General features: G+C 41.1%; 1 protein-coding gene across 2 annotated transcripts in view; it reads right to left on the bottom strand.

Annotated features, from left to right (window-relative positions):
- USP25 (ubiquitin specific peptidase 25) overlaps positions 1-23,916 on the bottom strand; it is an 87,597-nt gene extending 63,681 nt beyond the window's left edge. For both annotated transcript variants that reach the window (XM_066340662.1, XM_066340663.1), the window contains exons 1-3: positions 23,802-23,916; positions 4,362-4,439; positions 3,104-3,248 (exon numbers count right to left, since the gene is read on the bottom strand). In XM_066340662.1, coding sequence (XP_066196759.1) covers positions 3,104-3,248; positions 4,362-4,439; positions 23,802-23,846 — 268 coding nt within the window. In that variant the 5' untranslated portion in view covers positions 23,847-23,916. The remainder of the gene's footprint in view (positions 1-3,103; positions 3,249-4,361; positions 4,440-23,801) is intronic.
- Positions 23,917-24,573: the final 657 nt, after the last annotated feature.

Raw genomic sequence — 24,573 nt, 5'->3', positions numbered from 1 at the left:
AAGTACTACTAAACTTCTTTTGTTTTTCTTTAAGTATAATGCCTAGGATTTCCTCCACCATGTGGAATGTTAAAATTACCTTAGGCTAAAAGGTGCACATCTGTACATTGCAAGCCTAATGCTTAAGCACTTTCTCTTCACAGAGTGCAGGAAGGAAAAAAAAGTCAAAATGTTAAAACCACCTTTGCAAAAGGATCAGATTAAGCTTGCATTATTGTTGATAGTGAAAATACTACATTTGCAGGTGCAAATGAGGACAAAAAGGCAAGCATAATAAGTAACACTGATCATGCAAGTCAGTCTTTCTTTAACAGATGGAGTAGATTTAATGAAAACCTATTCTTTTTTTACAGCTGCTAAAATGCTGTGTTTGCTAACAAGACAAACCAGGTTTCCTTACACCTCCTACCATCCAGGATGCAACTCTCAAACCACTTATGACCACTGTCACTTTGGGAAGAGCCAGTGCACAATTCTGGCTGTTCTGGTACACATTAACATTTTCCTTTTACCCCTTAACTAAGTAATCATGTCAAAGAAATGTAGTCAGTCAAGCTCACAGAACACATCTGACCTATCTTTATGCAAGGAATACATTCAACAGCCTTTGGAAATGGCTGGAGGTTTTCTGTGGCATACAAGACAGCTCTGGTATTTATCTGTGACTTTCTCAGTCCCAGTTTGGATGCTTTAACTTTGGATGCTTTAAAGCTAAGTGACTCTTTAACATCCCAAATTCCAAACACATAGATGCAGTTAAGCAGTAAGGAACAGTAAGGGTGAGTCATAATTAATTCACGTAATTATACCTATGTGGGGATAATAAAGGGAGTCAAATTTGAGAGACAAGATCCTGTCAGCAACTCAGCATAACCACTGAGAACTGCTAATAAGTGTTCTTTGGCAGAAGAGAGTGATGATGGTCAAAGCCATCTGCTGAAGGTTTTCCATCCTGTGCCCACCCTTCCATTCTCTCCTCACAAGTGAAGGAGCTCCTTCACACTCCTTTACACAACACTGTTCACTAACACAGGCCCTGAGACTTGGCCTTTTAGGTGCACTGTGTTTTTAAAATCTAGAATCCAAATAATTACAGGCAAGCACATTCCAAGGAAAGTGTAGGTTTCTTCCAGAAGCATTCACTAGATCTCTGCAGGAGCCTGGGAGAGCTCCATGATCACACTGGTTTAGGCTTTTGTTCTGCTGTAGGTGTTCAGTTCTTGCCTTGTAAGTCCTCCAGTATGATGAAAAGTTCACAAAGATGCCTTTATCTCATACTGTGTTTTCAGTCTAACTAAAACAGCAAAGAATGGCCAAGGGCTTTCATCTCATCAAGCCACTAAGGACCTGACCAGACACTAAAGATGTTAAAAAAAAATAATTTAAAATCCTACTTTTCCCCACAGCAGTTGGTGTTTCTTGATTACTGACTTGTCGTGCTGTGTAATTGTAAGGAATCTGCATTCAGCCCTCCAGAGAAGAGAAGAGAATCCTGAAACTCACCTTGGAATGTACAACTCAAGACCTACTCTTTTCAGATTGACCCTCTGCCATGGGTAATGTGGCCTCTTGCAAGTTTGATTCATATCCTTTGTCCCCTCATTTCTTCAGTAAGGTTGTACAGCACAGTAAGTGACAGCAAAACTAAATACTTCTATTAATGGGATTGCTATCAAATCTAATTAAACACAGACTCCAAGAGAATCCAGCTTACTGTTCCACTGCCATAGTAGGTTGTCAGTACTAGAAACTATGACACAGTGGTGAGTTTGTTCTTAATAGCCTTCATTTCCTCAGTGGCAATTTTCTGACACTGAAAACTAGACACACAAAGAAGGTTGTATGTGTTTTCTTTCCAAAGGAGTGAAAAGCAAAAACAAACAAAAAACCCCAGCCACTCACCACAACTTAGTGCATAGATAACACAGCTACCTATAATGCACTGAGGACATTTTATACAGGGTTGCTAATAATACCAAGGATTTAAATACGGTTTTCAGATTGGACATGCTGAGAATAAACTCATCTCTAATTAAAAAAAAAAAAAAAAGTTTAAAAAGTTCATGTCAAGGTTCTACAGACAAAAGATAGTTGTACAATCACTAAGGAGATCTAACTAAACTTCTTGACACTGAAGCCACCATGAACCAAAACAAAGGGGGAAGAAAAATCCTACTGCAGAAAGCACTACATCATTCTACTGGTTTAATAAAATATACATAGATGTACTACATATATGGCCAAAGAATTGATATATAATTAAATTGTTCTCCACCTGCATTGCAAATGGTGTAAAGCAACTATAGCATCAAGGAACTTGGATTTTACAGATATCAATCCCACTACAAAACTTCCTTTTGTTAACTTTGACTTTCTACTTCTACTTCTTTACTTCTTTTATTTCTTATATTTATTAGCAGAACACTTTTTTTTTTCTCCCCATAAAAATAACTACACACTAAAGCAGAGGATTAGAGCCTGCAAGACTTAGAGAAATGCAGTTTGGGGAGCTCCTGCATAAACTAAATGAAATTGTTTAAAATTAGGTACATTTAATGCTAATTTCATAGATAAAATAACTACTTTCTTAGTACAAAATTCACACTTAAATTCCCACTTCTCCCTTTGCGAAAGTAATTCCTGTCAGAGAGAAGCTACTCTTAAGAATATTCAGCTTTTACCATATTAAGACAAACAATGACAGAGTCTTCTCCAATTTTGTTTTGACAGAGTAGTACTCAGCTTTTGCCTTAAATTATTTACTGCATGACCCCAAAAGAAAACCTGTAATATAGGAGGGGGTGGAGAAGGGAAAAAAAAGGACAGAAAGCCCAGTTATTCACCCTTTGATCAGTACCATACATACATGTAAAGGCAATATCTAAAGGAAGCTCAAAAAAAAAAAAACAAGCCCAAAACAAAAAACCCGCCACAACAAGAACAACAAACCCCGCTGAAATAAGAAAAAAAGAGAATACACAATAATCTAAGAATTGATAAGTTAGAATTATCTGCAGATTAACACTTTTAAGGTTTTATTTCACGAGCAAGGTTTTCTTTCCCATGCCTTTAAACTAAACTTATGAAAAGAAAAAATACCTACTGGTGTCTGCCTGGCTGCCCACGCTGATGTATCTGTCATTCCCAGGAAGGGCTGTTTGGTAGTAAGTTGCCTCCTCTAGCTGGGGAACCTTGGCATTCTTCGCAGTGAGAAAAGCTACAGCCAGCTCCAGATTACCATTGCTGTCCTTTAAGCATAAAAAAGGCAACGAGAAGTGAGTGTTCCTTCACCCTTTCTTTATTTTTTCTTAAAAGCAAAGGATGTGATTAGCAATTTCAAATCAATAGCCATTGGACTGTCAGGTAAAATACTAACTCAAAAAGAAAGTTTACAAACAAATATTCTGCATATTTCACTATTTTTGACCAAAATAAAGATAAAACATCTTATAAAAATTGTTTTGGTGGAGTTTCACTTATTTCAGGAAAGAAAAAAAAAGTAGTGTAGTGTAGGTCAACTTTTCAACATAACCAGCACATTCACAGGAGTCAGGCTTCAACAGGAGTCAGATGAGCTCTTATGGAAGTATAGAGTTTCATTGTCAAAGCCAGAGATCCTGGCTTTTGAAAAGCAGTTGTGCACATGTATGTTAACAACCACCAACCTATTCTTGATTTAAATTACTATATCCTCATTTATCACGTATAAATGGCTAAAACGTTCTGCTTGAGGGAGACAAAGCATTTTTTTAAAATTTTATTTCTATACATATAAATAAATATAAATAAATATTATATATATTTATATAATATAAATACATATATTTATGTATACATATATTTATGTATACAGAAAAACAATACAGAGACACCTGTCATTTTTATTTACGTCAAAGAACTCTTCTTGAAATAAATCACAACGGTTGAAAAAACATTGAAACAATACCAAACTAGCAAAGACTGGCAAGTTCAGAGTTCTTCATTCTGCACAGTGAGCAAGGCCTGTGCATGATAGAGAACAACCACACCTGGACAAGAAAACAACACTTGGTTCCTCAGGAGCTGACCATCTGTATAACACCAACATATCCCAAAACAATTCACACAAAGGTTAAAAGCAAGCCATAGAATTCCTGTCTTTTCATTTTTGAACACTCGATGAATTTTTAGGTAAGTACCAGAAGAGAACAAGATTCCTTGTAAAGTGAATAAGCCATCATTACTAGCTTTTTTTCCCCCCTGCAATAAACTCAAGCTGGGAAGGGAAAATGGAAGGAAGGGAAGGACAGGTGTAAGAAAGGTTGGGATTTATGGATTTTAAAGGCAGTTAAGATGCATAAGCTACAAGTCAGTGATCTTACCTTCAGTGCCTGTTGTAGTACCTGGATGTCATTGATACCAGTGATCTCCCTCAGCTGATTTAAAAACGTTTGCTGGTGCTATAAAAATAAAAAAAGAACAAAACAGATCATCGAGATAAGATTAGAGGCAAATAACAGAAAAACCAATTCTTAACAGAGTACACTCCTCCACTAACATTAAAGGCCTCTCCATATGAGGTTTATACACTACAAAGAGAGCTTTCATTACTCAAGTTTGTCTTAGTTTCTGCAATTTGGGCACTTTTAATTCCCAAATGTAATGACTTTGCATTTTGGTGGATTTCTTGGGTTGGGATTTTTTTTAAACAAAAAAATGGGTAAGCTTATGCAACATGGGTTTAAGAAGCCTATATAAAGCCACAATTGGCCGTTCTAAACAAATAAAACTCCACAGCTTTGGTGGAGTTTCTCCAAAGGCAGTAGTGGAAATAGCTGACTGAATTCCCACCAAAACCAACTTCTTTAACTCCCAGTTATTCTCAACCCCATTATTTCCTTAACATAAATAATTCCTAGTCATTCCAACTGCAAAACCAGGAAGAAGTTCAACTTTGCTGAACACTGATGTGTTTTAAGAGAAATACTACAAAAACTCCAAACAAAACAAGTCTCTTGATACTGAAAGAGAACTTTAGGAAGCCATCTAAACTGCCTTCCTGGATCAGTTAAATCCAACTGTCCCAAATCACGTAAGTCAGCACCCATGACTGAGTTTAAAGGAACATTGAGAATTAGAAAAAGAACAAGAGGTTCTGTGTCTCTTAAATATTCACTCCCTAAGAAATTTCAGGCTTGGTTTTGTTTTATTTACATAAAAATCTGGTCCCACCCCTGTTTAGAGCCAACAGATGATTCACTCTGCTCATGCTCTATCCCATCACAGAAGCAAAGAGCAGGCACTAAGCTGGAACAATCCTTGAGCTACTGTTAACCATTACAAGCATCTTAACCATTAAAACCATGAAAACACAGAGCACTGACCATTGTTCCATACTAACAAATCCAATTGTTCCTTTGGCAGATGGGAAATGAAGAAAAAAATATTTGCGAATGGTTTTTCTTTTTTATTCTTTGCCCACCACATCCTGAACTCAAAACACTAATTTCATCTATGAAAGAGAAAATTTCTGCAAAGTACAGGGTTTTGTTTGCATGACAAAAAGCATATTTCCTATTGGAAAGACACATTCTCTTGCTACACTCCAAATTCATTTTAAAATAGCAACTATAATTGTCTTGTGGCTACTCCTAAAATACTTATCTTTAAACTGAATTATCTGGAATCACATATTTAAATACCCTTCTTCTTCCCTTATCACTGCTTTGTATAGGGGAGGAAATGAAGATCTGCATGAATGCTGAATTCCCCAGTGAGAGATTAACCTGGCAGGCACTACTTCATGCCCTAATAAGTTGAAATAGAAGGCGTATAGTTCAGGATGTTTATGATTTACATACACAATCTTCCCTTCATTTATGATCCTAAGAGACACTGCTAACAATCCAATCGGCCTCCTTTTTTTCTTTTCCTTTTAAAAACCCTTCTGTTGGCACAAGAAAAGTGAAGTGATGCAGGAAAACAAACTCCCACTCTATCCCCATCCCTCACTCCCTTGTCTGTTTATTCTGTGCATATCATAGCACTCCACAAAGTCACTTGTTTCCCCCAAAAAAGTTGCTTTCCTGCCCCTAAGTCTGGCAAGAATCGAAGAAATGAAATGGAGTATTCGGGAAAAATAATTACAACAGCATTAAAATTGGCAGCAGCAATTCAAGGCATGGCAATAAAGTGGATTTCTTTTTTTGTTTGCCACAAACATGATGATAAACAAAACAAAACAAATAGTTTCATATAAATTATCATAACAACAAGGTCTAACAGATTCCTGTATCTTCCACAATATATACAACACTTAGAAAGGCTGACTGGAGGATATTTATCGTTCACAGAGACTGGGAAAAAACAGAAGAGACGGTTTACCAACAAACAATCTCTTAGCAGTTCAAAATATTGGCTGTTAATTTATGAGCACAGCTGTGACTTATAAACTTAGACATCTGTAGTTTCTATCCACATTTCAGTACTCCAATGTAAAAGCTGGGTTTCAAGGACCACTTCCCACGGACATACACATTTAACAGATCAGAACAGCACTCAGAGATGCTCCTTTCTCACCAAGAAATGGTTTAAGTATCTAAGAATGTTGTTTTTTTTTTAAGGCCAAGATTTAAGGTACTCAGCTCCAGAATTTCTAACTGGTAATTAAAAGAATAACGTGGAGAATCCATAAGCACCACTGTCAGAAGTGACAGGAATTAAGAGGAAAATGAAGACTATCAATGGAGCTTTGGGGCATTTGTCTGGTTTAGACATTACTGTTTCTTCAGCTAAACGTGGACAAGTTGCCACTAATTTCTAACTGACTCATTTCAAATCACACAGAAGGTAAAGAATGGATACATTCCCTTTCTAGAAGGAGTGTAACTGAAAATAATTCCACCTCACCAACACGTTCTTATAATACTTGCTAATAGACTAACAGATCTTCAGAAACAATTGTTAAACTCAATAAGGACGCTAAAAACCCTCTGACTGGTGGCCTTCTCTTCCAAAAATTCACCACCTGCCCTCATCCTCACAAATCTGATGTAACTGCATCCATCATCTTTACTGTGCATTGACCTTTTTTGCAACCAGATGTTTAACTTGTCACTATTCTCCTTCACTGTTATAATGACAGTATGTTATCACCCATGAAATTGTATTAACACAGGTAATTCTATTTCTTTTCATTACAAGTGACAGAGCAGGCAACTATCAAACCCTCTCCTCATTTACTATCAGAGGGTGAGATTCAATTTTCTTTTTGCTTTTCTTTTCACTTAAGACACTTATGAAACAACTGCAACCATATTCAGAGATTTTATATTACTTAATTCCTAATGTGACTTTACTTACTGCATCTGTACTACTTTGCAAAATCAAAATGGCTAAATTTTATTTGTTTTGAATAATATTCCTTTAGCTCTGGTCATTGTGGCATACAGGAAACTAATGTTGCTATTACCCATGATTGAAGCTTGGAGATCAATTTGTAGTGCAACTGCTAAACAGTTAAGTCTCTCCTGTATGGCAAGAAATATTTAATACAATACTACAGACTTCTACATATGAAGCAAGCCCCCCTCCTTACTCCTATTAATGCTCATTCTGATTACATTTACCCTAAAAACTCAAGAAGCTTGGGCTAACTTGAGTTGACGTGACTGTAGCATATAAACCCTCAAATGACTAAAACCACAATGATATATTAAACAATTATAATAGTAATTCACTCACAGGCTATAACCAAAAATACTCAAAAGAGCTTACCCTATACTAAAACAAATACAAAAAATGAAGAAGGCAGCAGAAAAGTATTTACAAGTGTCTGAAGTACCTACACCAGCACATGCTCACAAAACCAGGTCAGTGAGGGAAGCTTCAGATCACAACTATCAGCTCTAACAGAAAAAAAGCTATTGTACATTTTTCAGTGCAGCTCTTTCCTTATTCCTTATTTTTTTCCAACCATGCCTCAGCAGAGGTTCAAATTCTGACCTGTAACTCTTAATTATAACTGTGCCTTAATTCAGTTTAACAGCCTCTCTTTTCAAATGAAGACACAATCCAGATCAGTCCAACAGAATCAGGTGCAACTACTGATGCTAAGAGATGCCCTTCCATTCTTTCAAACTTCCCCCTTCTGTTTGCCATCCTACCCTCAAATTTGCACGACTGATTCTGTATCTTTTCTCTAGCAGAGATCCTCCAGTTCAGTGAGTCAAGACTCCAGGAATACCTGCAGTGTTAGGACATATGTGCACATTCAGGCCCATTCTCCACGGAGCCTGAACAGCACTGGAGTTAAAAGCCCCCAGGAGCTGATCTCTGACACCAGACCGTGCTGGTACAGCTGCTGCAGGGTACCCCAAGTCCTTGGCCATACAAAGGAGATGGTTCTGTGCTGCTGTGGCTGCCCTGGGATCCAGCTGTTCACACCCCTCAGTCCCATCACATCAGGAAGCAGTCTGTTCCCTGGGGCTTTCACACACAAGCTATTCCCAGCCTTTCCCTTTCCTCTGGCTCCCTGAGGTATGCACTATGTATCTTCAGGCTTTTAGCTCTTGGAGGATTTTCACTAACAGGAAATTCTCCTATTTTCCTGGATGGAAGCCAAATTTGTGTATTAGGAATGCATGCCCTTATTTCCAAGTCTCTCCTTTTTCAGCCATCCTTCCCTTGCTCTCAGGAAATGCCCAATTAAGACTATCTGGTTTATGACCTCACACAATAGCATATTCAGTAGCTGTGCCAGCACCAGTGAAGCAGAAAAGGATCTGCACTACTATCAGCTTAGAGAGATACTGTGCCCAAATTAGTTCCACAACAGTACTGTAAACTCTGATAACTTCCTACAATCAAAGCAAAAACCTAAATTACACAAATGCTTTTATTGAACAAGCCAAATCTCATAAACTGACTAAGACTGAATTACAGTGAAGATAAATTTGGGGGAAATATTAGCCACCTTTTGATCTGTTTATTTTCTCCTCTCTGTAGCTTCTGAAGAAGCTCATGTAAACTTCGGCTTTTTTCATGGCAACATCCAAATATTTGCATTTGCAATACAAGCACTCACAAACTCAGAAGATAAAACAACCTTTTTCCATTTCCAAGCACAGATAAAGTTGTATGTTCAGGAATGAAGGAGATGATCCAACCATTAGTGAAGAAAATGGGATCTATGGCCTCACTACACAGTTCACATTTTGACAGTACATAATGAAAATGCATTAGGGACCAAGCTGATGAGAACACTCCTCCTATGGGGAAAGGCTGAGAGAATTGGGATTGTTCAGCCTCAAACAGACACAGCTTAGACTTGCAGCCTTCCATCACATGATGGGAGCCTAGAAGAGAAGAACGGGGAGAATTTCTTTGCCTGCAGTGACAGGACAAAGGGAAAAGGCTTCAAACTGACAGAGTATGTTTAAATATCAGGAAAAATTCTTTACTGTGAGGGTAGTGAGGCACTAGAACAGGTTGCCCTGGGACGTTGTGGGTGCCTGTCCCCAGAAGTGCTCAAGACCAGGCTGCTGGATGGGGCTCTGAACACCCAGGTCCAGTGTAAGGTGTCACTGCCCATGGCAGGGAGACTGGAACCAGATGACCTTTAAGGTGCCTTCCAACCCAGGCCATGATTCTGATTCCTGAGGGATGTATATTTTTATTAGAGACCAAAAGAAAGAAAGACGAAAATGCAAATGCTGAGAATGGCATTCTTGACTCAGGGCCTCCACACAAATCCCACTTCCTTTACTTTCTAGTGCCACACTGATTTATAAGACTTATTTAGTGGAGGAAAACTCAAATGACGTTGAAAAATATTTTATAATAAAAACAATTCTAATGAAGCCTAAGCTGCAGAGGACCTGCTAATGGCATTGCTTGTAGACAAGTAGCTAATAAGCTGGTTTTCTCACACGATGCTGCTGTAATGAGAAGAACACTGAGAGCTTAGAGGAATGTAATCCTCCATAAACAGGCTTTAGGTTCTGCTACAAACAAACAGAAATAGTTTAACATACAAAGGACAAGCATACTAAAGACCCTCAATTACTACTGTGAATATCATTTTCTGCCACATTAATCATATCTCCCAGGAATAGTTAAAAGGTCCACAGACACTGCTGTACATTACAGCTTCCAGCAACACAGCTACATTAACCATTTTCTAAATATGCTGTTGGTCAAGTTCCAAATAGGCAAATAAAAGCTAACTCCTTCCATGAAAATATTGAGTTGAAAGGAAAACATGCAGTCAGTCCAGAAGGCTTTGCTTTTCCCAGCTCTGTCCTCAAGATTTTTCTCCATGTATGTGCAGAATAAACATATTTACAAAAATACATAAATTAGAAAGTCATTATATGTATGCATATATTTTTAAAGCACTATTTTGCTAGTGCAAAGACCAAGTTTAATCTCTGCACCAGCTGTAAGGTGCTCCTTAAAGCACAACAGAATTAGGTTCCCTTGCCCAGCATCTGCTAACTGGGCTTCCATTTGTCCAGGTATGAAAAGAGAAACCTCTTACATGACATTGTATCCTCCAAGAAAGTAGGTAAAGATATATTTTTATACACACATTAACGCAAAATACACCTCAGCTTTGCTTCAGACAAAAATCACCTGTGGAGAGCAAAGGACATGCACAAAGACAGCAGATTTTCAGTCTGGGACTGCTCTGCACAGGCTGCCAAAATCTGACAATTACAGCAGCAGCTTGTACAAAGTGCAACTGGACTGAGAGCAAGAACTTACTTCAAGGAGCAAAAGGACACAGTGTATGGCTGGAACTTTCAGCCAACCACAGCCTAACCCAAATAAAACTTTATGGGGGAAAAGGCCTGAGTGCACTACTTAGGTGTGTACACTCCTCTCTCAAGAATTAAATTAAGGATTCTACTCAATCATAGCTTTATGTAACCTAGGTTGATCCTAGACAACACACAGAATATCCTCACCAGATTTCCACACTTTAACGGGTGACTTTTCAATGAATTGCAATGTTTGATATTACAACAATGATTTCTATACAACATGAGATCATGCATTCATATAAACACTCACAATTCTGAGACTCATATGTGGCAAAAAAAAAAAAAAAAAAAAAAAAAAAAAAAAAAAAAAAAAAAGTATTTACAAGGGCCTGGAGTGACAGGACAAGGGGGAATGGCATCAGACAAAGTAGGTTTAGATTAATATCAGGAAGAAATTCTTTACTGTCAGGGCAGTGGTGGGCACAGGTTGCCCAGAGAAGCTGTGGCTGTCCCCTTCCTGGAACTGCTCAAGGCCAGGTTGGATGGAGCTCTGAGAAACCTGGACAGTGGAAGGTGTCCCTGGCCATGGCAGGGGTTGGAACAAAGTGAGTTCCATTTCCAGCCTACATCATTCCATGATTCTACGACGTTTTTCTAGTCTCTCCTGTTCTAAAAGTTTATTTTCCAATTTTTTTCTTCTGTTCACAGATATTTACCATCACGCATAAACATCCCATTTTACAGTGTCTGACCAGGGAGCACAACGAAGACTTAAGCTTTCTCCTCACAGGAATGACTATTGCCTAGGGTATAATTTTACTGTAGCCACTATTAAAAATGTTCTGTCTTGTCTTTCAGGTCTAAAACAACACTGCCATGAGATCCACATTTTTACACTTTGAGATATTTTCCTTTGCATCCCAATCAGAGTTTAACTCATCACACCAAATACAAGCTATTCTGGCTCATATTTGATGCTTTTCACAGGCGTAGCTCTCAAGTGGAAAAGGCAGTCCCACTGGCCCATTCAAACATTCAGCACATCTATAGGGCTGTTTTCCTCCAAACAGACATCCTAATAGCCTCACCCTGCTCTGCACAATACAGAAGAGCTCCCAAGAAAACACCAAGCCAGTCTCATTGATCCTCCTCGCTCTGCCATTATGATAACAAGGGCAACTATTCTCGGAGCAAACAAACCAACTCTGGAAATTCCAAGTGTCCTCAGATCGGTGGGATCCCAGGCTCCACAATACTTACAAACAATAACACTCACAGGGGCTGTCAGACCACAAGCTGCTGCTGAGCAGTCAGCTGTTCTTCCTCGGCTGTAGTTCCAGCCAGTGCTGGCCAGCCCAGACTGGTGTTGCCACACGTCACTGGTCCCTAGGAGCCAGCATCACCACTCCCCCAAACCTCTGCCAAGCCAGGACAGGCTCTCAGTAAACCATCAGAGTTACTCTCTGCATTCACTGATTTCCTGCCAGCTTAGTGAGAGCCGGGAGTGGGACAAGAGAGATAAGGCAAAGACTGCACCAGTTTCCACTGGGTTCAACTGTTGCGGAGCAGCAGCCTTACGAGTTGTTTCTCTACTATTATTTTAACTCTCCTTTTATCTAGTGAGAGAAACTGATGGGGGAAAAAAACCTCCTGCAGTCCCCATTCTACTTAGGCACTATCGCAGAAAACTTACACCAATGGAAGATGAATTAAAAATCTCACAGTGACAGATGTGCTCCTGGTGTATGCTTCTCACAAATGAACATACACAATCAGACCCACTCCTGCACAAGCCAAAATGTTTTCCACTTGCTGCTTTAGGTGTGCACATCCAGAAGGATTTCATTTACTGCAGCTGTTAATGGCACAAAGATCAAAGCTTCCATTTCACCTCAAACAACTCTGCTACATGCCCTAGGTAAGTGATACCAGGAAGATTTGACAATTTTTTTCCACATAAAATTCAGCATAGTACAGCAGAGAAATCGTAAATAAAATTTAATTACGCTTTTTCACAGACAGGTCTGTATTACAAAGAGTCCACTGTATTGAACAGAATGGACACATTTGGGGAAAGAGCTCAGCTGTCTGTTTTGAATAGGAAGGAAAAAAAAAAAACAACCAAACAACCGACCTTAACAGAAAGCCTTTCAATAAAGGCTCTTCCGTTTAGTCCAATTAAAAAAAAAAAATAGTAGCATGATTTCCTACAGAAACAGGCCTTGTAATCACAGAGTGGGCACATACCCAGGCACGTCTGCCCTCCTGCCTCTCGAAAGCTCAAGGTCTCCTCCAGCAGCTTGGCCTGGTCCCAGGAATCCCCAAAAAACTCAGCAGCATCCCCAGGCTTCTCAGTACCTTATCCAGCCAGAATGGAGCTCCTGATCACACTGCCCACATCTTGGGCTACAAGAAGTTGGAGGAGAGAACACAGAGGGCTTTGGAACAGAAGAGGAGCAGCTCCACTCCACTGCAGTGAGGTCTGCCAGATGTGAACTCACCCCACAGCTTCAACTGGTCACTCCCTCCCCAAATGTTGGTGCATTATAAGAAAAATCGTACCAGGCAAGGCACACACCACTCTTTGCAGCATTCAGTAAAATGATCTGATAGCTCATCCTGCCCTCCACTAATCATCTAAAAAGAAATTATGGGAAGAGACACATTTTTAGCCTGGAGAGGGGCACAAGGGCAAGGACAGACACAAGGCACAACCCTGCACAAGAAGGAGCCTACAGATAACATTAAGACATGTAAAATCTGGGGTGGTGTTAACAGGTCACCTGGAAGGTGACAGGCCACGACAGCCTTTGGGTCAAGCACCAGCAAGGAGCTGGCACTGTGCTGTGTCCCTGCAAAGGTCACTGCCACCCCACGGCCTGTGAAGGGCAGTCAGCAGCTTTGACTTGCACTGGGTAGTAACCCCCTTGGAAGCAGGTGATGTTAGAATTGAAATGAACCTTAAACATGACAGAGACACTTTATTCAAAGACACTGTGAGAGCTGTACCAGGGGTCAGCATGTAATTTTACTACCCCACAATTAAAGAACAGTAAATTCAGCGTTGCACACCATAGAGGGCAGCTGAAATTTTTTAAGCCATTTTCTTTCATGGAGAAAGAAAAAAAAATTGTTTATAAAGTTTTGGGGAGGCTTTTTAAAGGACTTTGAATTACCTTATACTGAAACACACATTTGCCTCACCTCCCCACAGAAATCTGAAGGTGCTATATTCAAATACATTTGGACACGGTCACAAGAAATCTCGACCAACTTTGGTTCCTAAGTACTATTCCCTGTAATTTAGCCCTGCCAATTTTCCCTGTGTCAATGTTGTCATAACAGTATCACCAAGAATGACTTTCTGCCATCATCACACACCTACCTGAAGCTTCAGAAGCTGACCTGAATAAAAGGGGTATACAAAATATTCCTCTAATGAGTTTACACTTCTGGAAAATTATTTGAAACAAAAGTTTAAATTCTGTGCTTCCTTCTTAGCAGTAGTACTGTGCCAATACATTCTCCATCAAATGACAGAGATGAAAAACTCTGATAGTAAAATCTTCAATCCTTTTCTATTTAGTTAGCTCACGGAGTACTCTATTTCCATACAACTAACAGGATACAGACAGAGAAGACTTAATTCTAGTACCCCATAAAATAAAAAAAAATGTTACAAGCTTAGATGCCAGAATTAAATAAAACTTGCCAACTATTACCAGTAAATAATTGAAAGATTCTAAAGTAAGAAAACTGCACAGTAGTGGGAAAGTCTCTAAATGAAAGAAAGAGGTCCTCAAATAGGTGGGAAATTACGTAAGAAATACAAGTAAAATTTGAAGAAAAGTAGCTGACAGATGGGAAAATAAGAAATACCAGGAAGGGAAATCCCTGTGCAAGCTGCCTATAAAGCTATTTAGTTAAAAAAAATATATATTTGCAAGCTAAAAATGTTGTCATATATTTTTGATAATCTATATCAAAACAAAGCAAAAGTTAAAATTTGCAAAGTATAGAAATGCTTTCTCAGTCACAACCTAATATTTCTGGGATAAAATATAGTATGCAGTCCTCTAACCAGGCCCTTTATACTTATGCACTACAAAGTCTTAGGGAAAAAAAGGAAAAGTACTCTTCGAACAGATTGTGGTCCCAGAAGAAATTTCTGTTTCAAAGTAACTGACTTTCAGAAGAATAAAATGAAACCAAAAGCAAAAGGGAAGTGGAGCAGGAGTCTGTTCCTGCCATCTCTTCTGAAAAGAATGAAGAATGTCACGTACCAATGCACACCCAAGCCTTTTCCAGATGCTTACTTTAAAGCACTCATCTGAAAATAAATGAATACTATTTTCAACTTCCATGTGACACTCCCCTTTTTGTTATTGTTGGGGTTTTTTGTTTGGTTGGTTTTGTTTTTTTGTTTGTTTGTGGATTTGGGGCTGTTTTTTTGGGGTTTTTTTCCTGCTTAATCCCAGTAAAAACACAGCTATATTCAACTTTTCAAAGTGGCTTTATGTTTTAATGGAGATTTGATTGAAAATCAGAAAGTGTCATTTTTAGTTTGACAATAGGAACAGGAATTTCAAGCACAGGTATCTGACTTTCCCTGGAGTCACAGAGCTGTGAGGAGGACAGTTACCACAAAAATCATGTGTGACCTCAAACCTACCATTTACTATTCAACAAAAGGAAAAACTGGAATGAAATACAGCTGCATAAAGCACAGTCCAAAAGCTCTACACCTCAGACCCAGAGTGCACATCCTCTTCTAAAGGGTGCCCTCTGCATTCTGGGGTACACTACCATTGAAATGATGACAATTGGCAGGATGAAGCCACAGGGGGATAAAATGCCATTATATCACGTGCATTTATTTTCACTAATTCTGTGTATAGCAAAATACAAGGGTCGATTAGATTTAAATATCTCCAGATCATGCCTTGAAAACACTAATGCCTCTCTGACAAGCTTTTATTAAATATATTCTTCTGTCTACCTCTGCTTACTGTAAATCTGAAAATATGTTTTCACCTGATGGCTAAAAAAGCTTTAGTAAAGGATATTTTTAGCACAGTCTGCATTTTCTTGGCACCTAAACTTTGATAAGCTTGACTGTTGCCAATTAGTTGATAACACAAACATTTTAAAAGACACACTGTGCAGAGTGTAATTTTTTTCAGCAAGAATCCACCCCGTAAAATAATTCAGATAATTCAGAAACCAGGTATAAACAAAAGCATCAAGTCAGAGCTGTACATCTCAGAATAAAACCAATCAGAATTTGCATACCAGTATTTCCAATGCCCTTTAAAAACAAGTGTTTTACATACACAAATCTGTGTCAGGTGATGTTTTCAAAGTTAACATTGCACTCGAGCCTTCAAGCTGTTCCACATCACGTGTCCTTTTAATTCCACCTTTCCAACATCCTTAGAAGGAGAGAGACCTTAAAACTGTGGACACTCAGTGGTGCTACTGCTCACAACAATGCTGTTCCTATTGAAGTCCCACCACCAGGTAACACCAGATTTCAGGAAAACTCTCATGCTGATGGCATTCAACATACTCCTGAATTTCATCCTTTATGGCAAAGAAAACCTAATTTACAAAATAATAAAGACTACAAAACCCAACTGAAAAAGAAAAAAATCAGTGCCTTCTTAAATTGTAAGAGTCTAGTCTGAACAAACAGATTTTCACTGTGATTTTCAAAAGCTTAGAATGAATTATGTTACTAAATACATGGGAAAACCACTCTATAATTAAACAGAGAAGAACACACAAAGCCTGTGACCAGCAACTGAAGTCATTTCAGTGTCCAGCTCATAAACATTTTGTGTCAATCTGTCTTTATACCATCTTAGGACACAGTTCTTCTTTCACAGCATTTCACAGCAACCTCAAAATTTTGAGTCAATGTTGCTTAACATTTCATTCACATTAAAGCCCAAACTCACAGATTCTGCATGACACCCACAGGAAAACTACTGTGTAGTTCAGGGTGCTAAAACCACCCCTCTGCCAGAAGACAGAGCCCTGTGAGTGTCAGCAGGAGTCAGCACAGCCACGCCAGAACAGACTGGTGTAATCACCTCAAATATTGAAGCAGAGAAGTCCAACCCTCAGCAGCCAAGAGCTACTTGATCCACTTCTGAAAAATGGGGTGGTAACAGAGCACCAGTATGAGACAGGATCATTCAGAAAGAAGTGTCATGAAAATGTTCCACTAGTGGTCTGTAGAGCTCTTGGGCAATGGCAAGCTTTGAAGTCCTACAGAAATCTATTAATCTACAGCAATAAAAAAAATGGAAACCCTGCAAGACAATGAGAGATGGCAAAGTGCAATGCTGAAAGAAAGCAATATTTTAGATGGTCACTACAGCTGCTCCCAATTTTACCTGCAAACTTGGCTGAGGTGTGCAGGCACAATACAGCTCATAGTAACATCTATATTAAGCAGTATTAATGTAATGTGGAAAAATCTGACACGTGCTGCTCAGAACACACTATGTTGCCAAAGCAAGAGTTAAAAGGGTTCACAAAACCAGCAAGAGATGGCATTTGCCAACCTGAGGAAACAGCAAAAAGTATTTCCTTTTGCTTGGCACAAAGCCTAAGTTTGTACCTTTACTTGGCACAAAACCTGAGTTGGTACTATTGTGCAAGGCATGCTCTGGAGGAAGACATCTCACCACCTCATCTTTCCTTCAGCCCCACAGCTTTAGCATTCCCTCCCTTTTTTAACTAATAAAAGAGATGAGCTTATAGAAAGCTTTCAACTTGAATGGTTTTGCACACAATTAACTCCTGTGATTCACAGTATCAGCTTTTCTCTATTAATTATACTTGACCCCCCAGAACACTGGACCTATCACAGTCCCAAAAAGAATGGAGGGAGCTTTTATCCCATATATCACACACTCGGCTCCCTGGCAGAAGTCACACATGAGTGACATTAGATTCACTTGACTACTGAAACTGAACTCATTTTCACTCCAGTCTAATATTTTCCACTCTTAGCAGATGTTGACTTTAACAGCACCCCAACTGATAAAGTGTAATCATCAGCTAACAAAAGCCATCTCTATTTCATAATGTGAAAAAAAGACTGAACTCTACTCCGAATTCATAAAATCCTTTTGAAATACATTGTCACAACAGCCTCTCCTACATTATTCACCTAATACTCTAATTTGTGATTTGAATTGGGATGCTACACTGCACAAGTCAACAGGCCCCTGCTGAGAATCTGAATTCTTTCAGTTTAAAGGTGTCCATTTGCTGACTGAAGACCATCACATTGGTAACTTAGTCACCAGGATTTGATGGGGAAGTTTAGTAACAAAGCCAGCTAAGAAAAAACTCAAGCAAAAAGAAAAAAAACCCACAAACAAACAAAAAACCTATATACACATAACTCTTTGCTGTGACTCAAGGCAACCTACACCCACTTTAACATAATCACAGTGGTTATCAAAAGAGAACTAGAAAGTGAAAGCCATCACGACACTTTCACTTCCAAGAAAATCTGCTCCCACACCTGTGGCTTTTCTACTCAGAGAATGCAGAAAAGACTTTTCTCTCTCAGGTCCCAGCAACTCACACACAAACACATCCCCCTCAGATTTTTAAGAGTTCTGTTCTTTAACAAGAATGGAAAATCAATTGAAAAAGCCCAAAAACACAACCAACTAAACAAAACAAAAAATTCAGGCCTTTAAAGGAAATTATTCCTCACGAAAATATGTAAGTGAAGACACAGCTCTTAAAACTTTTTGTTTACTTTTTATGCTAAGGAATACCAGGAATGTCACATTTGACTCTTGACCAGCTGGGAATTGAAAATCAGTATCTTCACTAGAGACAGTGAAGGGCAATATTATTTTAATATATATCTTTAGGCACCTCAATAATCCTCCTGTCACTGGCACTGCCAGCGATGGCTGTAAGGGGTGACTGGCACAGCTCCTCAGACAGCTCCTGGCACAGGTGAGTGTCAAAGACCTCCCTGCAAAGATCTGAGCCCAGCCTGAAAAGCATCCTCTATGTCCCCTGGGGCTGAGCTCAGGTTGGTTTACCAACCTGGTCACTTCGTCCCCAGAACCTGTGACATCCCTGAGCCTCACCATTCACATCACTGAGCTATAGAGCCAGCTTCTCAGGGACTGAACAACCAGGCTGTCAACTCTTGGATGGGTCCTTCAGCCAGGAAGAAGAGAGGATTTAGCCAGAAACAGAACAGAAATTCCATCTTTATTCTACTTTTCACTCCCCTTCAGTTACTCAAGTCCATAGACACTAGCTGAATTCACAGAATTAAGGAGATGCTGGCCACAATGTATCTTCTTAGGCACAAGAATGTAAGAAAGGCAACTGTTCAATTATCCTTTCACTTATCTTTATGAAGCACTTTTTAAAATGTGAAATACTTTTCTATTTTAAGATATGGATAATTTGCTTTTTGGACCTTTTCATTGAAGCTGATGAGTTTTACCATCTTTTGTAGCTGCTGCTCATAGTAGCCGTGAATACAGGGTTATCCTAAAAATATTGGAGGGGAAGGGAGGGGAAAATGTGTGTTAAGGATTTGTTACAGATATTTTAAAATAATACTACAATGAATAAACTTTACACTTTCATATTCCGAAACAGTCTTTTTCTTTCAAGGTGTGGACTGAACATATTGAAAGACATTATTTCACACAAATTCTAATGATAGTACTACTCTACTCTTGTAAACTCCTGCAAACACAATTGAACTCATTGCCAAATTTCTGTGAAAGGTTTTCTGAAAGCAAAATGTTTTAAATTGCTGTTAAAGGTTTCATAAAGGTGCTGATCCATATCATATTATAGCAATAAACACAACCCTCCAAGATTCAGCAAGCTTGCATAGATACTAAACAAACAAAAGACAAAAAAACCCAAAACTAACCACACACACCTCCACCCACTCTCACCAAAATCCATCAAAACAGTCACAAAACCAGAAGGCATTCAGCAGACCAGTCTGACAAGGGCTTTCAAAATTACTTTGAATCACTGGCCTTTGCACCTTGCTTTAGCTTTCAGAAATACCAACAGGAATCTGTGTCAAAGGTGTAACTACAAGTACTATAAAGTTTTTTGATATGAACTTCTTAAATGCAGAATAAGATGCATATATTTAAAAGCATAACTCCACAATACTTCAAGTAATGTTTGCAAATTCCTTAGTAGCTGGTGCAAACACTTTAAGTAAACCAGTGTTGTTATTCTGCTCATCCTGGTCACAGAGGTACTGAAGCTCTGGGTACCAGCACTGGCAGCTGTAATCCCCATATTCAGGCCCTCCAAACCTGCCTGTCACACAGTCCAAACACAGACAGCTCCTCATCCATGGGGACATGCAGAAATGACCCTCATTCCATGAGCCAGGGACCATTTCTCAGGTGCAGAGGGACACCTGCATGTTGGTCACAGGCAAGAGTGGCTCCAGCCTCAGGATGAGAGAGGGAGCCTGCAGCTCTTAGCTCCACCAGGCAACCCTGAACTCAACCCTCAAAATACAGAGATTTTAAAGGTTTGGATTTTAACTCCTTGGAAGGTTGCCACCTATTAAGATGAAAAAAAAAATTAAAAAAAATAAAAAAAGAGTACAGAGCTCCCAAGACACTGTCTTTGTGCACCAGGTGCTCAGTAGATACTTTGCAGTCACTTCCTGCCATTCAGGACTGCATCATGTCAATTGGTGGACAGAGATGACTCTATCATCCTCTGCATGAAGCAGCTATTGCTTTTAGGAAAAAAAAAATACTTAGCCATATTATAAGCTAAATCTTTAAATAATAAGTACTTCAGAACCATGGGACAAGCACAGCAGAAGCACACACAGGCTGGCACAATTTTCACCTTTTCATCCCAAAAAAACAGCGAGAGAGAAGAATTTAGCATCAGACCTTGCTTTAAGCCACGCATTATTTCAAGTGGTAAATATCCTTAAAAGTTTGTGCTTCTTTTAAAAAAAGAAGAATGAGCTGAGCTGGCACAGCTCTATTCTACTATTATTCTACTATTCCTGACATTACCCTGCCAATGCACTGCTGAATCACAGGTCTGAAATAACAGTGGGTGTGGGAAACCAAAGGACAGATAAAACAGCCTTTAAATCTGTGTATCAACCAAATGTCAGGCTCTCTCCAGAAGGAGCAGAACTTGATAACATACATTGCTGAGAGGCCAGCTAGGTGCCACCAATTAAAGCCCAGCTTCTTCAACCTGCTGTTCTGAGATGACCATCAGAATAATTATCAGAGCTGAGACATGTTTGACCTCCCCGCATCATAACTTCCAGAAAAATTCCCATTCATCCAGGCCCTGAACTCGCTGCATAGGGGACACTGGCTGAGGGAAGGGTCTGCACAGCACGAGGGTGGTCTGGGATGATTTTCCTGCAGGAGGAAAATCGATGTACACAGGCACCAGCCGTGTAGGGCTGCCTGGAGAATGGGGAAATCCTGCAACACACATGCCTTAGTTCCTCAGCAGCAAATACCTGACAAAAAAAAAAAAAAAAAAAAAAAAAAAAAAAAAAAAAAAAAAAAAAAAAGGATTGGATGGGACAGAATTGCAGATTGTACAAAACAAGAAGCTGCTTTTTTTTTAACTTTTCATGTTGTTTATTCACACTCTTTAGTCTTACTGTGAACATTACCTATAACCTTCAGACACCAAACAATGTCAGACAAGCACACTAGAACCATGAACAACGAGAAAAATACGATTAATTATTTGCTTCAGGACATAAATTACAAGTTTTAACTAAGGGTCAAGATGACCAGTAGAGATGAATGAAAAAACTTCTTTTGACCTGATGCAGCTGGCTTTAACCACACAATAAACTAAAGATAGCTTCAGTGGGAAACAGGCTGTTTGTAGTTATAGCATTTATTAATACAAACCAAGTGCTGCTGAAGTTTGACATACACTTCCTGTATGACAGTAAGAAAACATCTGATGAACAATTTTGGAAATCACGGCTATGAAAAAGGTATGCTGATGACTCAGGCATCTCGTGTAAAATCAATATATTCCTACTTGTAAGTGGTTTCTTCATGCTATCAGAAAACAACTGTAACAAACTTTGACGTCTCCAAAACAAACTCCCTTATTTGTGGAGATTGGATTGTTCCCCTTTCAAGAGAAAACAAGAAGTTAGTGCTATGGTAGTCTCTCCACCTTTCATCCATCCATCAGCCCATTGCACCTTCACTATTTGCCTTCTTACATGCAAATACCCGATCAATGTTAAAGTTTGTCATCCAATGAGCTAGTCATTGGTCTCACTAAGCAATTAGATGCTCACTTTCAAGTCAAATGAAACTTTTTTACAAAATACTTTTAAGATTTGCCTTTCCCTCATTCCTTAAAGGCATGCAATTAGGGACAAAACAGGAAACAAGCAATTGCAGGTAATAAAATAATGAGATGATTCAATGGAAATAATAATAAAAAAATCCCTGCCATGAAAAAACCTTGATATTTTTTTCAGTTTCTCTAGACACTTAAAAAAGTGACCATCAGCCACAGATGCTGATTACAACTTCAGAATTATTGCTAGCTTTTTTTTTTTACTACAGCATGGATTACCTGGCATATATCACAATCAATCTTCAACCTCCTTTTGGCTTCTCCTCGATTTGAAGCTCAAGTAAATCTGAACTACTGACCCACAAGTAGTAGTTTAGCTGAAAACTAAGGATCCTTCTCGTTTAGCTGAAAACTAGCATTTCTCCTTCAGGATCTCCTTCAGGATTGTCAGAAAACAAATGGGCAGCACTGATCAGGGGCATGAAGGCACTGCGTACCACAGTATCTGATGTGATAATTACAACACATTAAGTAACCCACCGACAAGAGGTTTTGTAAAAGATAAACTTCTTCACGAAAGTTGTCAGACGCACAGCAGCAAAATCACTTTTCCAACAGAGCAGGCACATGTAGCAGCAAATCTGCTACATTCACCTGCCAGCACACCCCGAGTGAAAACACTGAGAGAGGAACAAGATCAGCCCGCTCAGCCCTTGCCTTCCTGCTGAACAGCCAAAATCACTGCTAACTACTTCCAAGGGAGAGCAGCCCTGGCTCAGACACGCCCTCCTCCCAAAAGGCTTCTTCAACGCGAGTTGTACCACTTTAACCAGTTATACCCTAATCAGCACATTCCCACTGGCCACTCTTACGGCTGCAGCCATTTAACTTCCACACCGACTGTACCAAAGCACATATATATATATATACACCTTTATCCTCTTATGAAGGCAGCACATGCCATTAAAATATTAATAAAAATCCGGGAAGAGGCAACAGTCACACCACTAACCAGAAGAGTTGCGCTAACCTACGAGCTACCTTCAAAACGTATTATTCTAAAAGCAGCGCGGTTGAATTTTAGACATTTCTCTTGACAGCTCAGTTCAAGCAAAGGAAAAGGTTAGAAGGTATCCTTTTTTTTTCTCCTTTTGACAGAGAAACATTCTCCGTCGAGTCCTGGCGCACGGTAACAGACTGGTAAGCGCCGTCATTCCCTTAACCCCGTTCCATGATGCACGTTAACACGAGTCCCCAAACCCGGCACTTTTTCACTCCAGCGGCAGCGCGTCAGCGGCTGGAAATAGCGTTCACCTTTAGCAGGCGCGGATGCCGGCCCCGCAGGGTCACGCCGGGCATGTGCAGCATCTCCCGCCGGGCCCACGGGGGCTCGGCCGGGACCCCGCGCTGCTCCCGCCCAGCCCGGCAGCCTGCGAGCGCAACAAGCCCGCCCGGGGCCGGGGGAGAGCGCCGGGGCTCCCCCGAGGGCAGCGCCGAGCCCGGGGCCGGGATGACCCGGGGCCAGGCCGGCGGCGGCCCCCGCTGCGGCTCCGCGGCCGCCGGAGCGGCAGGGCCCAGGCGCGGCCGCGGCTCGGGAAAGGCCCGGGAGAAGCTCGGCGCTGGGGGGACCGGAGCGGGCGCGGCCAGGCCCGGGCGCGGCGGGGACGCGGAGCCGCTCCAGGCCGGGCCGCGCGGGAGACTCACCTTGGCGGCGCCGCCGGGCTGCAGCACGTTCTGCTCCACCGTCATGGCCCCCGCGCGGCTCCCGGCGGCGCCCCGGGCTCGGCGGGTGGCGGCGGCGCCGTGCGGCGGCGGCTGGGCCGGGCCCGGGCTGGGCGAGCGGGGCGGGAGGCGGGGCGGGAGCCCGAGTCACCGCCCGGCGCTGGGGGGGCACAGCGCAGCCCCGCTCCGGCCCCGCCGCCGCTCCCGGAGCGCCGAGCGCCGCCCTCGGCCCGGCTGCGGCTCCCGGCGGCGCCGCCCCGCGCACCTGCCCCGGGCGCAGCCCCCGCCCGGCCCCTTCCCCGCCCTGTCACACCGCCCGCCTCCATCTTGGGAGCTCCCGCCGGCGGCGGGCCGGGCCCGCCCCTGCCCCGGGAAGGGCTCCGCGTCCTTCGCCTTCGGCTGCAGGGCCGGGCCCGCCGCCTCCCCGGGGAGGGCGAAGTTTGCCCCGCTGAGGGGAAACCGAGAGCGGCTCGGACCGGCGCCGCTTTCCAGGGGATCGCCAGGGAATTTCTGAGCCAGCGCTGGTTCCAGCTGCTCGTATTAGCAAATTTGCCGTATTAGCAAATGAATTACAGAATCACAGGATCGTTCGGGTTGAAAGCGAGCTCTGGAGATCACCCGGCCCAACCTCCGTGCCGAGGCAGGGTCACCTGGAGCGGGTGACACAGGAACGTGTCCAAGTGGGTTTGGAGTGTCTCCAGAGAGGGAGACTCCACACTCCCTGGGCAGCTCTTCCAGTGCTCTGCCACCCTCA

Source organism: Sylvia atricapilla, chromosome 2, assembly GCF_009819655.1.
Source record: "Sylvia atricapilla isolate bSylAtr1 chromosome 2, bSylAtr1.pri, whole genome shotgun sequence".
NCBI classification, from domain to species: Eukaryota; Metazoa; Chordata; class Aves; order Passeriformes; family Sylviidae; genus Sylvia; species Sylvia atricapilla.
This window is presented reverse-complemented; position numbering and strand designations above follow the sequence as displayed.